General features: G+C 42.8%; 2 protein-coding genes across 2 annotated transcripts in view; both read left to right on the forward strand.

The window, feature by feature from the left end:
* Positions 1–93: 93 nt before the first annotated feature.
* LOC136442128 (N(G),N(G)-dimethylarginine dimethylaminohydrolase 1-like) lies at positions 94–7,182 on the forward strand. Its single transcript, XM_066438788.1, has 5 exons — positions 94–643; positions 3,733–3,835; positions 4,190–4,383; positions 4,813–4,941; positions 5,647–7,182. Exons 1-5 carry the CDS (start codon positions 314–316, stop codon positions 5,746–5,748), a joined length of 858 nt encoding a protein of 285 aa, XP_066294885.1. The 5' UTR covers positions 94–313; the 3' UTR covers positions 5,749–7,182.
* A 2,640-nt stretch (positions 7,183–9,822) lies between these two features.
* LOC136442218 (N(G),N(G)-dimethylarginine dimethylaminohydrolase 1-like) overlaps positions 9,823–22,711 on the forward strand; it is a 28,078-nt gene continuing 15,189 nt past the window's right edge. Inside the window, exons 1-2 of the mRNA XM_066438971.1 lie at positions 9,823–10,159; positions 21,316–21,418. Coding sequence (XP_066295068.1) covers positions 9,866–10,159; positions 21,316–21,418 — 397 coding nt within the window. The 5' untranslated portion in view covers positions 9,823–9,865. The remainder of the gene's footprint in view (positions 10,160–21,315; positions 21,419–22,711) is intronic.

The following is a 22,711-nucleotide window of genomic DNA, read 5'->3' on the forward strand; positions in this document are numbered from 1 at the left end:
GTGTATGGGGGGGGGGGGGTGTCTTGTTTCTTTATATTGATTGTCAATTCCGTTTTTTAACAACTTTTGTCAAGACGGATAGAACGCCAGGAACCGTACTTGAAGTGGCTCTAAGTAATGGTAACAGACCGGTTATGCAACAAAGGCATTGACCTTGCTTGACATCTGACCTACATTTTTTCGATTATTTGTTAGATGTTAGGAGTATCTTTGCACGTAAAGCTTACATGTACACACTTCAGCAAGTGAAAATGGCTCTGTTCTTAACGTTACACAACCGTTGTGGACGAAATATGCTACGGCCATAATTTTTATGACCTTATCCATGACCTTGACGTCTGACCCGCAACGAAACAAGATGGCGGCGTACGGGCGGTACCATACGGCGGTAGTACGGGGCATCCCGGACTCCGTACGGTACGAAGCGCTGATCCAGGCCGAACAGAGGGACTATGTAGACGTGGAGAAGGCCCGTCAGGAGAAGGCAGTGTACGTGCAGACTCTGAGGGACCTGGGGCTGAGGATAGTCGAACTCCCGGCCGCCGAGGAACACCCCGACTGCCCGTTCGTGGAAGACTGTGCCGTGGTGTGCAATGGTACCGCACTGGTGACCCGACCCGGACACCCCAGCAGGCGAGGAGAGGTATTAATTACATTCAAACTTTATTACACAACGGTTGTAACGGATGCAATGTATGGTAAACTTAGTGTCATACCTACGCTGTTCTGTGTCTTCTAAGTTCTATGTATTAGCAAGGAGGTTAAAATAAGATTTAATACCAGAAAGCTTTATGCTTTGAAGCCATGATTGTGTACAAATAAGCTCAGATTTAGAATCTCAACTTACATGTAATCCCCTTGATTAAACACTTGTGTCTGAAATGATGCAAATTATGTCTTTTTGTCAGAGCTCTAGATATAACGTTTTCTGACACTGAGTGATCACATCTATGCTTAACGTTTTTTCTGGACCCAAGGGTCAAAAGTTCGATCCCCGGCTATTGTTATTCATCCCAAGTAACGTTAATGCCTTTCGGAACTTCCGAAGGGACGTAAAATGGGGGTCAGAGGAGGTGCCTCGGGCAAGTTTAATAATGAAGAGCTTAGCAGCCGGCCTTCCTGTTAAATCATACCTAGCTATAGCTACGTACTGAAACAGCAAGGAAACATGATGCCCTGTAATACATATGTGCCACTAGGCATAGGCACTACAATGGTCTGAACAAATCATCAAACGAGCGAACGAATTTTCAATGCCTCCCCATCGGGAGACGAAGGCCAATGAAAGACATCTCGGTCACTGTTAGCCCCTCTCCGAATCCGGGTTTGCGGATTCGATGGGGTGGTCTACAGGGGTGGGCTAGTGGGGTGGGCTACCTCAGCATCTACCCTTTCTGGACCTCAAGGCTGTACATGGGGGTTTAGCATTGAATGGAATTTCCTTGAGGAAAAGATGGGTCACTCTGTGGGAGGGCCGGAAAGAATGCTTTATTTTGCTGAAGGATTATATTGCTTTGGGGATGCTACAGTGGGGGGTGGAGGTGGGCAATGAGCATACTGCATACATTTACATCGTGCAGGAGTTTGTTATCCCCAGTTTTAGATTTCTAAACATGGAGGGCTATGTTCCCTGTTCCTTTATATACTGCTCAGTCAGGCCAACAGGACAGTAGAATTGTGGCTACAAGAAAGAAATGAGCATCAAAAGCAACACTATACATTGTACAAACACACACACTTAAAACATTCCAACCCACGCTCGTGCACACTGACACACATAACCACAAATACATTGTACATTGTATGCAAGCACATGCATTCAGGTACATTCTAGTCTAAATGTGAGACTTATGTTTTGAATTTTGTCAAACACAGGCTCTCTCATTCCCTAGCTGTTCTATGCAACTTCCAGTTTATTTCCCCTTGTACCTCTTCCCTAAAATCCTAATTAATTGTATACTGAGTACTTAGAAGTTTGTTTATGATAAATGGCTTTTCTACCAGTCTTGGTGCTGTTACCTTCCCTCTAGCCCACCCACAGCTTGACCCAGATCCTCTTCAAGGAAATTCCATAAGAGGCCAAACCCCCATGCACAGCCTTGAGGTCCAGAAAGGGTAGATGCTGAGGTAGCCCACCCCACTAGCCCACCCCTGTAGACCACCCCATCGAATCCGCAAACCCCTCCGAATCCTACTGTCCACAGCCCCCCGGGAAGGCAATGTGGAGGGCAGAAAAGAGTATGAAGAAGCTTAGATATCCAGGTAATAAGATACGAAATATAACAGGCCTAGGTACTTAAGCAACTGGATAGAATTTGGAAACGTTCAGGCATTTCGCGTAGCATCCGCCACCTTTTGTCAGCAAGTGAGCAAGATCTGGATTTTGTCAGTGACTGATCAAGTTTCTTAGTCTATTTAGCCTGTATTTGCATTTACTATTTAGATGGTCTTTCATTCTGATCAGTGGGATATCGTATTTCAGTACAGCTGCAAACTGGACCGAGATTAATTCCCGCCAATAACCTCCTGTGTTCCAGAATTACCCTTCATCATTCTAATCTCTGATCATGAATTGACATCACGCACCCTTTTCTAGATCCAGATTAAAGTCCACCCACGAAAAGTGTTGCCTGAATTCAATCAAGCTCCTGTAACGGCTTGCCGCCCTGTAACTGCATGCCGCCCTGTAACTGCATAGCCACGGGGAGGGGACAGAAATCCCCGGACAGCTGGAGTTTGCGTTATACAGACTACGAAAAGTGTATTTATAGCAAATTCAAATCCTCTACACCAGTATGTTTTGATACTTATTTCGATTACTCATGCCCAACAAATGATAGCTCAGCAGACACTATTTGAGAACACACATCGACCCGGGGCACTGTTCACTGGGTTAATGATTAACATATTGCGTCCTCACGTACGTGCTTTCTTTGTGTTAAACAACCTCTTTAACCCTTTTGACATGAGGTATTCCAATGCGATATGTACGCCACGATTCTTTGTGCAGGGCCCTTAAATACACTATACATGTGACATGGCTGTAGTTTTGAAACAGGCTCTCTTACTTTCTACTCGACTATTTCTGCTGAATGGTGTACCAGTCGTCGTTGTCAAACAGTTTCCCTGCATGTGTGCGTATTCCTAGATGTGCCATATTTATAAGCATCTGTGTCGACATGTCGGAAGCGCGACGGTTACATTAGTGACAGCCTAGCCGTCTAAAGGATTCTGACTATCCATGGAGGTTATATAACCTCTTTGGACTATATCAGTATCTGCATTCTGGCAAGCTTGTTACCAAGGAGCGTGCCAACAGTCTCGCGGGTATGGTCTTTCATCTAGCGGTCAGAAGGGCGATGTTTCCCCAGGCCCTAGCCTCCTTCGCAGACTTTAAGGAGTGACGGCGTTTTTTTTTTGAGGCGAACAATCAAATCAACAATCAACAAGCAAAGTCTCGAACAATAAGATAAAACCGTTAGGTCGCAAAGCTACAATAAAAGTTTTCATTCATTTATTCATCCATCCATTCATTCATTCATTGCCCCATTCATTGCTTTATTCTTTGATTCATTCATTCATTCATTCATTGGTTTGTTCATTCTTCTTCAAACCATCAAACCATACAGAGGCAAAACAACTGCATGTTCTTGGTGTGTGTCTTTAACCAACCAAAATGGCGGAGGCCACATTACGTCATGGTCACGTGAGTTCGAACGTTCTATTTCCCAGGTTCACGCCGTGAAGAAGGTTCTAGAGGCGGACCTCGGGCTGGAGGTGGTTCACATGGTGGAGGACGAGGCCACTATGGACGGAGGGGACGTTCTTTTCACAGGTAACTTTAGCTAACGAGGGCGAGCGTTCACGTAGGTCTCTGTCAGAGGCACCGGAAGACAGGTTTATGTTCCCCTTTCTTATAATAATCGTTCTTTATCCGCGAAAATGAATAGTTTCCTTATGTTGATGATGACGAGGGGGATACAAACTCAGTCACGTTTAGGACCGATCTCTTCACACTGCAGCAGCGACACCTAGTTGCAGTGCGAAGTAGAACTAGCCAGTGCTGCCCCCAGAAAGGCGACAGTCGGCGCTCTCTGAAACGTCGACTATTTATGAATTCTTATTTTGTGTACAAATGACGTTGTTGGCCACTGCGATGTCTTGAATTCTCCTCTTTTTAAACACCAAGGAAAGGAATTCTTCGTCGGCTTGAGCAACCGGACCAACGAGGCTGGGGCGCGCATTCTGGCAGAGACCTTCCCCGACTACAGTGTCACTACCATCCCGGTCGCTAGAGGGCTCCACCTGAAGTGTTTCTGCACCATGGCTGCGCCTGACGTCATGGCGGTGGGTGAGGGACCGGAGGCGCAGAAGGCGTGGCAGGTTTGGATCATGATCATTTTCTCATGCTAGGCCCTAGCCTGGGTACCATCCTCCGTGGTAGAGAAATGTTCGCGGTGGTTTTATGTTCGCGATTTTTTCGCGGCGACCGTTTCACCGCGAATTTAAAACCACCACGAACATTTTTGTCCAATACTATAGCACTGCCGCAAACTTAAAACCACCGCGAACACTCCATTTTCGCCTTAGCGCCAAATAAAAACCAGGCGAACTTAAATGCATTTACAGTGCGGTAACCGCTGGCTTAATCTTTTCGCTTGCTTACCTTAATACCTTAGTTTTACACAGCTAGTTTCCGTTTCTCAAGACCATGGTTTGGTCTATGACGCCTATGCAAACTAATGTTTATTGGATTTATTAAAAGAATGTGTCCTAGTTTTATTGTCTTATTTCTATTTTGGGTAAACGCAGGAGATCCGGGCCCGTGGCGACCACAAGTACGCCGTACTAAATATCCCGGATGACGGGGCCGCTAACTGCATGTTCGTGAATGGGACCATGATTCATTGCGCGGCGGACGAGTTTCCCAAAAGTGCAAAGGTGAGATTTCCCCCTTTTCCGTATAATTTAACAAAGTAAAATAAATAAAGAAAGAAATAGAGGTAGACAGAAAGACAGAGAAATGCAGAGAGACTGACAGACAGGGGGAGATTTATTTTCGTGCTCTCCAAACAGAGGTTCGGCTCAAGGTGGTTTTTGACGTGATTTTAGGCGTTTTTGTCGGGCTTTTAAATTGTCACGTTTTCTTTATGTCGCACGACATCCAGCCGGACCTAACCTCTGCTTGGAGAGTACTATTTTCGGCCTTCTTCAGAGTAACTGACACTTTGCCGACGACGCGTGACCGTAGGGCCACATGTCCAAATTCATTGGGTCGATTAAAGTTCAGCCAAAGATTCGGTGTGGATCGACTGTGCTGAACGGAATTTTATCTCATCATGCGACATGAAAATGAAAAAAACAGAGACTGAATGAAACTGTTGCAGGTTTCAGCAACTGCAGGTGAATAACACTGTTGATGACGACGATGATTGCGTCATATTCGCCGGTCATGATAAATAAGATAACATAGATAAAGGAACAGGGTACAAAATAAGTTTAAGAAAGCGGCTAAACTAAATTATACAAAATTATAAATTATAGAAATCATAATCACTGTTCCAACGACACGTAACATATTGCTGTTTGTAACTTTGTTCATGTTTATTATTGTACTACCATCCGTCCGTTTTGTGTTGTCCCCAGACGTACGCGGCAGCTCACCTGGCGTATCCCCGGGTCCAGGTATCAAACAAGGAGCTGGCGAAGGTGGACGGATCGCTGACCTGCTGCTCTATCCTCATCTAGGGACACACACTAGTTAGTTGAACTTTCAGGCACTTGGGATAATGTACTGCCCACCATCCCCCACCCCCGGACGAACAATATTTAGTTACTGTACTAAAATCAACAGTAGCTAATTGAACTATTGGCACAAAACTTTGTCTTCAATTAATCTTCTTTTAAAGACTACTTCAAGACATCCTAAATTGTCTTAACCTCATTAACATACCTATTCAGAGTTTTGGTATAAAACCTGGTGTTCTCAGTCCTATCGTCATAATCAGTCACTGACGAAAGACAGTGGATGCTGTCTGAAACGTCTGACTGTTTCAAAATTTTATCTAATTGCTTGAGTAATTATTTTTGGCGAAACACTAGACCCCATAGGTTGCTAGAGATTGGTGACATTGGTCAAATAGACAATTTAGACAATATTATACAAATGTAACGTATATGCTAGTGGAGTTAAAGAGTCAAAGAGTACAGTTTGAAACCTAGGGACTGTACTCTATGGCTGGCTGACTCCTCTGGCATACTTTCAGGTTATTTGGCCAATTACTACTATTTCCAGCAACATTATGGAGTCTAGACAAACACCACCCTGAGTGCTCCGGATGACTTCAGTATGCTACTCGGTCTCTAAGCGCCTTAGCCCCGTATTATTAAATCAACCTCCAGCTACCGCCGGGGGCAGGGACATAGCCGCTAACCTCCTTATGCTACGGTCACATTTCCAAGCCGGGGCCCGACCGGGCTGTTTGATAAAACAAAGAATAAAAGATGCATATCAAGAAAATACATAACGTATGGTAAGGAATAATTTTTCAAACTTTTGTGTGTTTTGTTGTCTTTTATATCATAGTTTTCGTTCCCACAAGCTGCCCGGCCGGGCCCCGGGTTGGAAATGTGACCCTAGCATAAGTAGGCTCTACGAGTCGGACTTTTGTTTGGAACGTACATGTAATAATACTCTGGCTTCCGGGTTAGACCAATACCCGTGTCAGCTCATTCTAAAAGTTGCCAAAGGAAATTTTTTTGATATGATCAATGACGTGGCCTAGAATTCTGAATAACTTACGTTGCTTTTAAGGTAGAAATGATGGTTTTGATTTTATTGCTAGATAGAACAAAGAAAGTTTGGGAAGATTTTATAATTTCAATATAAATGTTTAATTTCTTTGAAAATGAATTCAGATGATTGAGCTATGTTTGTCGAATCTTTATACATCAGAAATAGATGTTCTTTTAGCAGCTACATAGTTTTGCCAAATTGTTTTAGCTCAGAGTATTGTTGATTTGTTCTGTGTCGATGTTTCCTTTTTTGTACCGTATTGTGTTCTCATTTCTCGTACTCACCATTTGGTATAATTCGCGCACAAAGTTCAATCGATTTCTGCACAACTTGATTTGTTGTAACTTTGATGAAAAGCTTTTGATAAAAAACAAGGAGTTGAAGAATGATGTTTCATGTTTTCTTTCATACTAGTTATTCTTGTATTAATTTACATTGCTTCCGAAACAACTTCATGTGATCAGCGCTCTACATATGCACCTCTGTGGACGTGGTGCATAATTTGACCATCATACATCATCATCATCTTGTCGTGAAAGTGTCACGGATGAACATCGTCCTCCTCCTCCAGTCCTCCCTGTCCTCCATTGCTCTCGGTAGTTCTTCTAAATTGCAGCCTGCATCCTCACTGTGCGAGGTCTGCCAACATTCATACATACATACAAATATACATACATGCACCAATAGTTTTCATGATACAGTACCACAATGCACAAATGTGTACAATAGCACAACATTCTTGACTATGATATGAAAAAAAAACCTTAAGCTGCCAGTCCCGACTTAATTAGGGATACAGAAATATGCCTTGTGTGCTGGACCCGGTTATAACCGGGATAGGGTATTCCCCAGAACAAAACAGCTTTGCGTGCGTGTAGCGCGCGAAGCCGGGAAGTTAGGGGAGTTAGCGCCGCCGGGTGTTTCGCGGGTTTCGTGAGGGAGGTCAGGGGTCGAACATTTTTGATTTTTACTTGGCTAAAAAACCTGGCAGCTTAAGGGTTAAAACTTTCATAATTGCTTGATAATTACATACATGATACTACTATTCATGGTTGATGCATTAGAGATTGACCACTGCGTTGCAGTGGTAACAGGTTGCAGCGTCACCTACTGATTTGAACAAGAACTACAGTTACATGGTTCAGGACCTGGGGAAGAACGCTACATTTTGATACATATAGAATACAACACGGGCCGTATTCTGTATCACCCGAGGTACCAGCCCGACCGCCGGTAGGATACATTGATTCCAACCTCCCAATCCGGTATTCGAATTTTCGATAGCGGCGCAACCGGCGCACTCGAAATGCATTCTAAATATTCTATGGAAGCCCGTGTGATACAACTTAGAACCCCGTGTGATACGGAAAATTATCACCCGGACCGGAACACCCGTATCGAACGTTTTCGCGGCCCAGGTATGACCGTATGACATAACCCAAAATAGAACATCCGTTTAATATCGTGACCAAGCCGGTATAGGACATAACTAAACCGGCGTCAGATACAGACCAGTCGGGAACACCCGAAGCGTTATCCCGCCCAGGTATGACATAACCACTGCACGAAATGGCCTCTTTGCCCGCTTCTCTGATCGCCCTCCCTCAGAATGCTCGCGATCGGCAAGGAAATACTCTCCAAGCAGAGGAGTGGGTGCGGGTTATAGAGACAAAGAAACCATGACGAAGTAGATGGCCCGACAAAAACGCCTAAAAACACGCCAAAAACCTGCCGGACCCACTCCTCTGCTTGGAGAGTAGCAAGGGAAGCGATCCGGGAGAAGCGAACCCAAACGGGACGGCCCGGGCTGGGATAAGGCGACAAACCCGGCAATCTGACACCATCACGATCTTCAACCCTAACATCTGCTTGGAGACTAGGGCACTACAGTTGTCTGTCTGAAATTAATGAATGACCTTTGTTGCACATATTGCCACATTGGGCTAAGTTGTCGGTTTCAAATGAATGAAAACGTATAAATGAAGACCCATATTGCACATTTTTGCCACACTGGACTATATTTAAAGTTGTCCATTTCAAATGAACGAATGGATGAAGACCTTTATTGCAAATTTTGTCGCACTGGGCTAACAGTAACACGTCATAACAAAGCATGTTGAAAGGTAATAGATACAAGATAAACATGTAAAAGAACCGCAACATTCCCTGTGAGATGTCGGCCCAGATGTCGGGACCATCGCGGCTCTCACGCCCTCCCGCCTGCCTTCTGCATTCCGCTATTATGAGCGACGGCCAAGGTCACGACCTGTGACCTCCAGGTGGCGATCCCCATAGCTCAAGTTCAGAACGGAACACCGTCCACACAGGGGCTATAATTGGTAGGATTTGCGGGCGAAATAGCCGGATCAGGGAAACGTGGTAAAGTGCGCGGTACAGAGGCCATCAGTCGGTCAATGTCCCGGCCGAATTTCACAGGCTATGAATAAAAACCTATGTCTATGAGGCCGCTCTAAATTTCTTGTAATCGTTTCCTTGTTCCCGCAAATGCACATTGAACGGAATAAAAGCAGCGGCATAAGAATTATATTTCTTTAAAAGTTGAATGCATCTAGTGGTTGAATAATGAACACCGAATGCCGAACCAACGCATACACACGTGCCTGTACAGTATATAACGGCATTTCAAATTAGGAACTTTCCTCTTACAACTATCGCCAAATCTCACATTTGATATCATTAATATCTTTTACGTCATGTATTAAAAAAGGTAAGATCTTGAAATATAATCCTATTTTGATATCGACGCCGTGCCCGACATGTTTATACTAAATTATATTTTCTTATTCATATGAACACTTATGTCAACACAATTAGATTAATGTTGTCTGGCTACCCTGCTTTTTGAACGTCCAACTTTTGTGAATATCCTTGGAAACCACATATCAGAAAAAAGGGTAATTAACCTGAAACGTTACGATCTATCCTCCCAACATCTGCTTGAAGAGTAACGGTAAGCCGCCCAATATCGACCGCCCTTTGTTATCGCCGCCACTCTCACTTTCCAACAACCCCCATAGACACCCTCCAGGTTTCACTCTCACTTTCAAGATGGCGGACTGGTGGTATGGACAGTACACTACAGCGCTGGTGTGCCGCGTTCCCGAGTCCGCGGCCTCCCAGCCCACCTCCACCGCCAACAACGGGTCCAAAGGACACGTCAACGTCGACCAGGCCCGCGGCGAGTGGGAGAAGTTCACCGGGGCGCTGCGGCGGCTGGGGGCGGGCGTGCTCGAGCTGTCTCCCGAGGAGGAGTGTCCGCAGGGCCCGTTCGTGGCGGACTGCGCCGTGGTGTGCGAGGGGACGGCCCTGGTCACACGGCCGGGGGGAGACAGGAGGAAAGAGGTGAGGGTTTCTCTCTAGATCCTTCAAAAACACTTCTCCAAACACACATTAGCTCACTATAAATGATCTAAAGGAATATATAATATGCCTATTTTTGATTGTAATATTTAGTGACAGTACAACAATAGGTTGTGAATGTCAGACGTGCGATTCTCAGTACGCCAGACGGACTGAATACAGCCAGATATTTACGGTTAGACAGAAGAACCGTTAGCGGTCAATGTCAACTGAATCCCCCTTCCACAACAAACGAACCTGTTGTTGAAACTGATAGCGAGCCGTTGTAGCAGTTGCCTTCTGTTGTTATGGTTTTACAGATGACTGCGCCGTTATTCATGAGCGACATGTAAACACTGTCTGGGTAGGGGGTGTCTTTTTATGTGTTAAGTGTCATGTTACAGGGGGGTTCACTGCCTGCAAGGTTGGGGGGGGGGGAGGTTAGAGGGAGGGGTGTCATTACCTGTAGGGGGGTGGAGGGGGAGTGACTGTATCTGTACATGTATCTGTAAAATTATGCATAGCCGCCTTTAGGTGTAAAACACCAGCTTCTGACAGTTCTGTATCTGTTTCTGTATAGCCGGTATAACTTTTTCAGTGTAACACACCAGCTTCTGTATCTGTATGACTGTATCTGTATAGCTGGAATAACCGCTCTTCAGCGTAGCACACCAGCTTTGCTGCTGCTAGTTTGCAGGCACGCATGGCAGGATCTGGTTATATTACACCGAACGACCCTTTATCCTTGACATTATCAGAACTAGCTAGCAGTCACTGAGAAAACCTCTTTTCCATTCCTAGCACGAAATTAAATCCCTGCGAAAATAAATGTACTGAATAATTGGATCTGATGTTACAGCCATATTGCCCATTATTAGTTGTACTTGTTGATAAGGTGTATTTGACAAATACATATGTCATTTTGTCTCTGTTGTAGTGTTGGATAAAACATTAATTGATTTTATTCCCAATCACCAGTCGTATCATGCTGACAAGGAATAGTAGAATGAAAAGGACTAGGAGAAAGTTTCAATTAGACTTTTAGAGAAAAAGAAGCAATGCATTTTGTCAGTCTGATTCTTGTAAAATCTTGTAACATCTGATACATCATCATCATCATCCATTCAGTCTTTTTTCTTCATCTTCTTCCTCTGTCTCTGACACCTTGCGAGTTCCCTTAGTTCATGGAGTTACTTTCTGTTGTAGAATATATTTTCATCTTGTAATACTCAGTAACTGTGAATAGTTATTTGCTGCTGACAAGGAGTTATAAGAAAGAAAAGGCCACTGAAAAGAGCTAGCTCTTGGAGTTACTTTCTGTTGTAGAAAATATTTTCATCTTGTAATACTGTGAACAATAATTTGCTGCTGACGAGGAATAATAAGAAAGAAAAGGCCACAGAAGAGAGCAGCATCGACAGTTAAGTTTCCCCTCAGCCGGAATAACATGAATAATTAAAGCTGGTCGTGCTGTCCTCCCCGCCAGCGTCTGACTCTCCACCGACGCTAACCGAGTCAGGAACATGACATCACTGCTCGCCGGCCGGCTAACACAATTATGACATGCCCGTCTGGCGGCTGTTCGCCTGCTGCTGCAGTATTAGCGGATAATGAGGATTTACTGTGCTAGGGGGGGCTGTTTTTATTAGGGGAGGATCACCTGAGCTCGAGGAACGTAAGACCCCTCTGATGCTGAGATGAAAGTGGGGCAAATGATCTTTTATGATTCAGCAGATTGGAATAAATTTAGGGCCATAACAAATTGATTCATTGGTTGACCTGGAAGATCAAATTGAACATGAAATCAGTCTGAAAATAAATTCTGTACCTTGCAATTGGTAGCTTGATGAATTGTGTTAAAACCTGCCTGACTCTGATTTTGATGAAAGTGGGGCAAATGATATTTTATGATTCAGCAGATTTGAAATAAATTTAGGGCCACACCAAATTGATTCATTGGTTGACCTGGAAGATCAAATTGAACACGGAACGAGAGTCTGAGGGGAAGTCTTTTTTCACAAATGTTAAAATGTGAAAGTGGGGCAAATGATCTTTTATGATTCAGCAGATAGAAATAAAGTTAGGCCATAACAAATTGATTTGTTGGACGTTCTAAACTGGGAGATCAGGTTAAATATGATGCAGAGTCTGATGGGAAAGTCTGTACTATCATAGCTTGACGAATTGGTTAAATCCGTCTGATTCTGAATCTGATGCTGAGATGAACGTTGGACAAATGATCTTTTATGATTAAACAGATAGGAATAAATTTAGGGCCACACCAAATTGATTCATTGGTTGAACTTGAAGATCAAGTTGAACAATTGGAAAGAGAGTCTGAGGGGAAGTCTTTTCACAAATATTGAAATGTGAAAGTGGGGCAAATGATCTTTTATGATTCAGCAGATAGAAATAAAGTTAGGCCATAACAAATTGATTTGTTGGACGTTAAAGAAAATATTCTAAACTGGAAGATCAGGTTAAATATGATGCAGAGTCTGATAGGAAAGTCTGTACTATCATAGCTTGACGAATTGGTTAAATCCGTCTGACTCTGATGCTGAGATGAAAGTTGGACCAATGATCTTTTATGATTCAGCCGATTGGAGTGCCTTTAAGGCCATACAAATTTATTTTGTTGGATCTCAGAATTAATGAAAATATGCTGAACTGGAACTTAAACATGAACTCAGAGTCTGAGGGGAAAGTCTATATACTTTGGTATGTACACAGTTTTACTGCATGAGGTTGAATTCAAATTCTCCTCCCAGCCCTGTTACTTATAAAAAGGTCAGGGAACCCAGGAAATACATTGGTGTGGTCATATCACTTTTTTTCATCAATTATAAAGCTGTCTGCATAACCTCCTTGCTGTCTGAGAATAGAATAGGAGGATTACCAATTACCAGTCAAATGTTTATTGATGTTACTATAGATATGTTCATCATCAAATTGGTCTTTCCCCAATATTATCATGGTCATTTGTTATTTGTCATTGGAAACATGTACTGAAGCTCTGCTGAAAACTTTGTACAAACATTAATTTGGGCCAGACATTTGGGAGTTTGAATATAGATGTAGGACAAAGATAGGACTAATTTTGGAAGAAGGTGTCTGGCTGTTTGTGAGAAGTGAATGATAAGTAAAACAGAACTGTGCATTATAGTATAAAGTAAGTACGAGCATAAGTGTACATGATATAATTAGAACTGGGAGAGATCAGAAGTATTTGATTGGACTTTGGAGGACGCAGACGGATTCCAAGTCAGACTAAGCCAATCTCGTGATTATAAACAATCACTTTAACATTCCTGTATTCAGAATTAGGTCTGTCAAAATGTTATGTATTGTTTTTATACCAACAAGGCCTGCCAAAACATAAAAAAATCAACTTGATTCCACCTTTTTTTTCACAATATTAATTAGATAAACCTAAGACAAATGCCGCAAAGAAAACATTTATGTACAGGGCTGCCTCGATGTGGAATAGTCTCTCGGTGGAACTACAGACCGCCCCTTCAGTCCGAACTTTCAAAGCAGGAATCTGTGAGCCTTTGTTGTAATGTTAATGATCTGCAATTACCTGTAATTTTTATGATCTTCAATTATTGTAATTAGTGTACATACTTTATATTGTTATGCCGTTCGTTATGTTGTCATTGTCATTGTCATTGTTATTGTATGTACTGTTATGTAATGTATTTATTTTGATGTTAGAAGTCCAGGAAGATTAGTGGTGTGCCTTAGGGCACATCACTAATGGATTTTCTCAATAAACCAATAAACCAATAAACAATATGACAACAACCACTTTTGAAAATGTCATCCCCCTTGGAAACTCTGCATCTGCGTATACCACACAAACTTAGATGCATTTACAGTACTAGTACTAGCACAGTCACCAAAACGGGAGATGGGTTGGCCATGGGACACAACCTGTCAGATGTACATTGACTTTGAGATGACAAGAACAGTCCAATTTTCTATTGGATTAGGCAAGCTCAAGGCTGAATCCTCAATCCCCAATAGAAACCCTGCTGGCACAAGGCAGGATCTGTCCTGCCAGTCTGTTAGACTCATCACCAAACAGAGGAGTGTGTGAGCCTGAACTCTAGAGGCAAACATCTAATTCCCTATAGTACATCTGTAAACATGCTCTCATGAACACAGCATGCAAACATTGCTGTGTTGCAACCTGGCTACTTTATTGTATGTCTTGGATCCAAAGAGAACTGTAACAATTGTTTGTTACTATTGGGCTAAGTATTTGAAAGTTCATCTGTGTTGGTAGTTGTTCCTAGCCTGGGTTCCATCCTTAAGTTTCCCTTGGCTGCAATATTTTGCCTCTTATGAATCAGATGTAGTCAGTAAGAGGCGAGTGTGGGAGCTGTGAAAAACAGTCTGTCTAACTCTAAATACGTAGAAATGGCAAAATATTCAGTTACAATGTATTTGTGTGTGTGTGTTTGAGCTAACTATGCCATTTTCATTGATACTTAACCAGTATAATTGTTTTCTAACCACATTTGATTTTTATCGTTCACCATTTGATGGGTACCTCCAAATGTAATTCTGAGAGCCATTACAGTACTGTAGATCAAAGTTATGATCTTAGGCCTAAGAGTGTGAAAAGTTAGCTTCAAAGTTCAGTACTAATGCATTTCGTGCTGCAAGGTTGGCATGTAAGTGCTGCTGATGACATCAGCAGTCCACCCATCTGTCTACACACCTGTGTCTAATCTTCAGTCCTGACTTCTTCACCTGTTTGCTTTCACTAGTGAGAGTGAAATGTGATCCTTGCCCACCATGTACATGACCTCTGCCACTCATAACTTGAAATCCAGGTCAGAACAAAGATGCAGGTCAGGAAGGTGGTTTTACTTTAGTTTAAAAGCTGTGGTGGGATCTAGAAAAATTGCTTGTCTAGATGAAGAAAAAAGTTGTTAACAGTTGTATCTTTGCCATGCATGACTTGAAATAACAAGATGTAGGTCAGGAAGGTGGTTTTACTTTAAGTTGTTGTGGGATCAAGAAAAAGTACCTGTCTTGCTTTAAAAAAAGTCCTGGCTCTACTTACTTTTACCTTTACTTTTAGTTTTACTACTCTTTACTCCTCATACCCTTCGCGACTTTCAGCTGGCACCAATGTGGGCCACCACAGTCTGCCACTCTCTACTAGGTCCTTCATAACTGTTTTTTTAAAGGTCATTTCTTGTCCTCCCCTCTGGATCTTCCTTTTGCCTTGTGGGATCCAGTTCTTCTTAAGTGTATCCTAAGACCAGGCTTTGACTGATGGCTTCATGTGACCAAGGAACCTCCTTGGTGTCATTTAAGAAAATTACCCATCAACAAAGGGCTCCTGGTCTGTTTGCCAAGAGAGGGACTGAAAATGTGATGAAACCCCGACTATCAATAGACTTCTGCGGAAGCCATGCCAGAAAACTCTGATTACCCTCAGTTCAACTTGGCTGAGTCTTTACCAGTAGTAAAGGTACTAGTAGAATCTGTATTGCAGATTGTCCTTGCAAGTAGCCATCATGTTGTAGGTTCTGCCATTAACTTCATTTATTGGTTCTGGGACGGAAAAAAGGGCTTTAACTTAATTTTCCCTGCTGCTTTATCATCCTGTAACCAATAAAGATTTGGTGCCATTGCCAAAAAGCTAACTTCAACAGGGAGAAGGTTAAGGGGCCCTGCATGCCTGAGCTTTTCTGTAAGGCATATGATATAGGGAAAGCTGTACATCTTACGTTATTCGTAGCGAGGTCACCAAATTTTGTGGAATTGCATTCCTTGAATTTAGCCGAATGTGTGAGGGGGTTCTACTGAATTCAACATAAAGTAGGCCCCCAAGCAGACCCTCGTTTGGCTGCACTTCCAATTCTAAGTTTCAAACCTTCAGTTTTCAAAATGATGGCTTCTTTCAAGATAATGATCTTGAACATAAAGTCTGAATTTTGATGACTGGACATCAAAAATTATACCCTCAAAATGATAGAAATTATGAGGATGATCCTTAACTTTGATGGCTGCACAAATATGAAACCTACAAAATGATACCAATTTATGGGGATGATCCTCACAAATTCATCACTTGAAGTCTTGATGGCTGCATAAATGTTGAAAATGATGGCTACTCAACTTACGAGAATGACCTGCAAGACCAATTCTTTTAAAACATTAGGACATTGCCTTTTTGTCTTATTGATTCTCAGACGTTTTATTAGTCTAAGAATATTTTGCAAGAGGACATCATGAAAAGAGATATGACTATGAGGGCTGTGAGGAAAACTTTATATCTCACTACTGGTATATTTACTCCATAAAATTGTGCCTACCAAAGCATAAACCTTGCTTTGACATTCATGTTGCTCCAATATTTGTTGCAGGCTAGTAATTAAGTTTCTTCATTTTGTAGGTTTAAAATTTGTGCTACCATTACAATGCACTTTATTATCAGAAGACTGTCAGGGGTCAGACCCAGTCAGCTAATCTCACATGGAACACCCACATTATTAATATCACAAACAAAGCAAGTAGCACTCTCGGTTTCCTCCGCCGAAACCTGAAAGTGAGGTCCAAAAATGTTAAATCTCTGGCATATATAGCACTTGTTTGCCCTATTCTTGAATACTCAAGCCCAGTTTGGGATCCTTACTCGGCTAAAGACATTAACAAATTGGAGTCTGTACAGCGTAGAGCTGCCCGATGGGTGTTAAACCGCTTTAGACGCACCTCTAGTGTGCAGGACATGCTTGATGAACTAAAGTGGCCCACCCTGCAAGCTAGGCGGAGAAGAGCTAGACTCATCACTTTTTATAAGTATCACAATAGCCTTGTAGTTATAAACTCGAGAGTTGCCCCCACCCCTGCAGCACCATCCCGCTCGTCCAGACATCTGCACTCAGCAGCTTACAGAGTCCCTGCATCCAGAACCGAGTACAGAAGACAGTCTTTCTTCCCCAGGACGACCGAGGACTGGAACAGCCTTCCAGCCTCGGTCGCCCTCAGTCCAACTCTTGACAGTTTTAAACAACAGATCTAAATCCACCCTTCCCATTCCCAACCCCTGGTTTGTTACATTTCACATCTTCACTCCCAAGCGCAGTAGACTTCCAGTAGTGGAAAGGTAGCAAAATCTTCACCACGATGAAGGCGGCTGCCTCAAACGAAAGAAGAAGAAGAAGAAGCTTGGCCAAATTGTAGGGCACATTTTGATACAGGCTCATACCCTCTCAATGACCAGCAGCTAAATGACCACACTCAAAGATTAGAATTTGTTTTAATATTTTCACAGCCATCAGAAGAGTAAGAGGTGACCCAGTGTGCTTTGGCCAAATTGTTGGGGACAGTTTTTTGATACAGGACCAGCAACTAATGACATTACCCAATTTAAGATTAGAATTTGTTTTGCAGATCATCTTCCAAAGTAACCATCATTTTGCAGTTTGATATTTGCACAACCATTACCTTGTGATGGGATCTCCTAGGCAGAGTCATTAACCCCTGTGACATGTGCCCCAGGGAGTGACACCAGATCAACTACGACCACTGCTGACTGTCATCTACTGGCAGGTCCAATGGGACTTGCTGTATTCTGTCTCTGTTGTTATAATCTCCAAGCCTATTCATCTGAAGTGCAGCCGATAAGTTATAATGGTAGTTAAAAGGCACTACAACAGCCTCATTGCCCATGATGGGTACGGTACCCATCTGGTTTAAAAAGGCTGTTGTAGTGGCCTCTACCAGGCTCCGCGGATCGCTGAAGAAATAGCAGAAATCGGCCAAATAGAGTGGATAGTATATGCTGAAGAGTGGGTCGGCCAATAGGGTCCAATAGGCGAACCACATTTTCAGATTGCCCGGTAGATGGATGTGGATTATAAGCTATCAAAAATGTCAACCAGTTAGAAAACGCTCAGTCAGTCAGTGATCTTCTAATACAACATATGATTGGCAACATCCTCACATTGGAGCTCCTGGTTTGTCTTTCTGTGCCTTCTGTAACTGGACGTCCCCGGGTTCAAATCCGGGGAAGGGCATCCTGGTTGGAGCTGCCTTCGTCCTTCATGATCAGACACATGTCAGAAGGGATGCAAAATGGGGGTCCTGTGATAAGGAGGTGCCTCAAGCATGGTAAAGGGCACTACAATATGTACAGTAGTCTCTACCAAGCACCACCATGGTTTAGTAGTCCACTCACTCACTTACTCACTCACTCACTCACTCACTCACTCACTCACTCACTCACTCACTCACTCACTCACTCACTCACTCACTCACCCACCCACCCACCCACCCACCCACCCACTCACTCACTCACTCACTCACGCACGCACGCACTCATGCACTCACTCTCTCCCATAGTCCCCTCAGCTCCAGAGAAACTCTCCAGAGATCCCCAGACATCTGCTTGGATCCCTCCCCAGTGTGCCCAGCATGCCAGTTTGATTCAGTAGGTGCTTGTACACAAACACACAAATACAATTGAGTCCACTTCTCTAGTCCCCTGGTCAGATCCAGTAGTCTCCTAATCTACAAAGAAACTCGCCAGAGATCCCCATACATCTGCTTGGATCCCTCCCCAGTGTGCGCAGGATGCCAGTTTGATTCAGTAGGTACACAAACACGGGTGACCTTGGGAACCCAAAGGTCACTGCTGCAGCTTTCCAAACAGGCCCACAGCTGCACAGCAGGAAATCGGAATGTTGTTGTGGGATTCCGGCTGCTTAGAAAGGTTGAACCGCAGTCTACCGAAAGGAATATGGGGGAGGGGGGTGACGCGATTTCTTACACAGACCAAGGTTCTCTAAATTGTGCCGGCAAAGGGACTTTCGCCACCGAGGGAGTTACGTGGACGACTGCCTTGGCGGCGATTTTTCTGGAAACATGTCAGCGTTTAAGCATGGGAATACAAGGGATATTGCTTCTTATTTCGCACCAAAGAGAACTTCTGACAGTGACAATTGTATGACGCTTCGACTTTGGAGAAGACGGACACAGCCAGCGAATTTTGATCACAAAGCACAAAGGGGCCCTTGTTTTTACAGAAACCCGAAAAGGAAAGTGATCTCTATCCAGTTTAGCTCACTGAAGAGCTCATCTTCCATTGGTCGTGAGAGAGAAGACAGACGCTATGTACAGTATTTACGAGTTCATTGTACCAGGGAAATTCCCCCAGCTCTTTTTGACAAGCACAATGGACATTGGAGCACGGCTTAACACACTCACTCACACTCACTATCCCGTTTATCGTCTTCTTTTCCCCATTTTCCTAAGGACTGCGACCCTTTCCAGTAGCATGCATGTCGGGTGAGCAGCACAGCCGGGATCGCTGCCTCTAGTTCCAGTGGCAAGATCGCTACCCACTGGACTACGCATGCTACGCAGCTAGTAGGACACATTTTCCACACATCAGAAATAATACTCATCTCTCTTGCATCCCTGTAGCCATTTTATCATCAGTTTAGCCTTTAGGTTATCAGATATATAAATGCCAGGTTCACACTATGAACATCATATCTACAAACCTTTCAACATGTCAGAAATGATGGGATGTTATCAGCCAGGCTGGGAGCAAACAGAAACAGGTCAGGGTCAGGCCAGGTTAGATGCTCTCTTGTTTCAAGGATTTCTTTCAATCGTGTGTGTTGGTTTAAAAGTACATACATTAGGCTGTTCTATCTTAACCTTTAGCACACTGAAGTAGCTGTTTGGCACCCAATTCTCTATTGGTCAGAGTTAGGCAGCAGGGAGAAGGTTAAAATTATTTAATAGACACGGGTCAGAGAAGCATATATAGTGGAGAAAATGAGAGTCAAAAATAAAGAATAAGTTAGCAAGTGTCACAGTGTTTGTTGGATTAGTGAGGCAGGATTTTAGTAGATTCTTAGTATAGAGAGGATGGCTATCTTATTACATTATCCAAGGTATGTCAATAAACTACTGGTATAGCTATAGGCCCTTTCAATGCTTTAAGGGGTGATATATCATATTGATAATAAAATCTTAATTCAATCTATACAACTGGATTACTGTAATCCAGTGTTATAGATTGAATTAAAATTTTATTCTTCAATTTCCTGGGTGACTAATATTCACAAACGATATATCATATTGTATGGAAAATACTGCCAACTACATGTAGATATGGCGCATGATAAAACTGTCCTTTGTTTTGCTGACACCTACCCATAAACTAACTATCTATCTATCATACAGATCTATCAACAACTTGAGTTCTGCTGTTCATACACATTCACCTTGTGTAACCTTGGCAAGGTAACCTCCATTAACATTTTGTTTTGTTGTGACCTATACTTAGCCAAGTGTGGCAGAAATGTGCAATAAAGGTCTTCATTCTTTCATTAATCCACCGGGTTACACAAATCTGCCACTTTGAAAAAACAGTGGGTTTGAAAGATCTCTAGTGCAGCACCCCCAGGTATGCACAATTTAGATATACAGGTCTGGAGCTCATTATACTGGTATACACATGTACAGTTTAGATATACTAATGTGTGCATTATACTGGGGGATGTCGGGTTGGAGATCTGTTTAGACATATCTTTTCAGGGTGGCGGAATTCTGTACCAAGGTGGAATAATGTTACCCGGTAGTAGATTCTGCATGTAGATATTAGTAAGTTCCCATTATTTTTCTAGTTTTCTGCATGAAGTGATGGTAACCAGTGAATGGACTCCACCAGACCAGCTCTAATGGAGTCAGATCTGGGTCTAATTGCAGGAATTCCAGCCTGGAAGTGATGGATAACTCTGCTGATGGGCCAGGAGAGGGCTTGATTGACATTTGCTGAGGCTCTGTAGGGGTTTATGGAGATCTGTAAACTAGTATTTCTGGTGTGAAGTTGGGTACTGTTGTATGGATAGCAAAATCATTCTGTATCATGACATGAAAGTGACCTTTATAAATAAGATTAATCTTTTGTGTTCTTTTTCCATTACATTGGTCTCCTATTATTTTGTAGGATACTTGTTGGTAGCTTATTTATCTGTTGGTTTGTTTGTTTGTTTGTACATGTTGAGGCAATCCAGAAGGTGCTAGAACAGGATCCGGACTTGGAACTGGATATTGCATAGATGCTGGACAACATTGTTATTTACTTGTTTGTTTGTTTGTGTGTTTGTTTGTGCATCCAGGTGGAGGTGATCAAGAAGGTGCTTGATCAGGACCTGAAGCTGGATATTGTACAGATGTTGGACGACAACGCGACGTTACACGGACAGGACGTCCTGTTTACCGGTAAATATCAAATCATGTTAAATTTGCTCATTATATTCCTGTAAAAAACAATAGTAAGTTGATCTGGATCCAGTTTAGGTCACTGAAGAGCTACTTTTTATCTTCCACTAGTCATGACAGAGAAGACAGATCATATATGTACAGTATTTACAGGTTCATTGGCCCAAGGTACAGGTAGGTACAAATGTAGGTAGGGAGGTGTACCCTGGTACTTCCCTAGCTCCTTTTCCATAATGAACTGCGGACCATGGCCTAATGTTTGCAACCCTTTCCTGTAGAATGCATGTCGGTTGAGTGACAACAGTGATTCAGACTCAGAGACAGGGGTGCTAACCTCTAGACCATGCACAATATGCCCCTATAGCTCTAGCCTCTTCTGTGCCCTTCTGAAAAAAGGCTGTGTCAAATTTTAGTCTGAACGATGATACCAAATTCAGTTTGATTATTCCACCAGATGTTTTCCTTTATTTCTGCAAATCCTTTCTTCAGTTCCTCCAATGCACACCATTTCACACCTCACAGAGCCGCTCACTCAGAGGCTCTGAAAGGTTAAAAGTCAATCCAATTATTGCACAGTTTGGTAGACACAGGCCACAACATAATCAGCCTCTATCCGGTAGGTCTGAACTCATGACTTTTACAAAAGGTTGGGTTTCGGGTCACCGCCGTATTCCATTCCAACCATTTCCTGGTTCGCTTCATTCATTCATTTTGTAAATAAAGCTCAATCTCATTGTAAATTTTGTGCAGTTTGTGGTCAACAGTAGAATCAGCTTTTACCCGATAGGGATTACTGTTAGATATTATATTGTTAACCCCCATTAACACATATTAATCCACCGAGTTACATAAATCCGCCACTTTGAAAAACAGTGGGTTTGAGAGATCTGGACTAGTGCAGCACCCCCACATGTAGTTAAGATATACAGGAGTGCATTATACTGGGGGACGTTCAGGGTTGGAGATCTGTTTGGATGTATCTTTTCAGAGTGGCAGAATTATGTACCCTGGTGGAATTATGTTTATTTATTAGATGTTACATGCATCACTTGTACAAAAGGTTAGTTTTTGATTGCCTGAAGTATTCTGGTTCCAGTCATTTCCTTTGGCATTTCCTCTCCACTGACCTATATATGCTTGTAAGTGAGAAGTCAATACTCTTTCTGCAAAGTTTGGTAAACATAGCTTTACCAAAGTTAGCATTAACTACTATAGAAATTGATACGTCAACTCATGACTGATAAAAGGTTGGTTGTTGGTTCATTGAAATTTGTGATGTAATTTTGTGGCAAT

This window comes from Branchiostoma lanceolatum, chromosome 9 (assembly GCF_035083965.1).
Source record: "Branchiostoma lanceolatum isolate klBraLanc5 chromosome 9, klBraLanc5.hap2, whole genome shotgun sequence".
NCBI lineage: Eukaryota > Metazoa > Chordata > Leptocardii > Amphioxiformes > Branchiostomatidae > Branchiostoma > Branchiostoma lanceolatum.

What these genes read in the sequence shown, in the direction of transcription:
- LOC136442128 (XM_066438788.1), top strand. Translation starts at nt 314, where the DNA reads ATGACCTTATCCATGACCTTGACGTCTGACCCGCAACGAAACAAGATG. An exon ending in AGGCGCAGAAGGCGTGGCAG is followed by an intron (nt 4,384 to 4,812) that starts GTTTGGATCATG and finishes GGGTAAACGCAG; the next exon opens with GAGATCCGGGCCCGTGGCGA. An exon ending in AGTTTCCCAAAAGTGCAAAG is followed by an intron (nt 4,942 to 5,646) that starts GTGAGATTTCCC and finishes TGTTGTCCCCAG; the next exon opens with ACGTACGCGGCAGCTCACCT.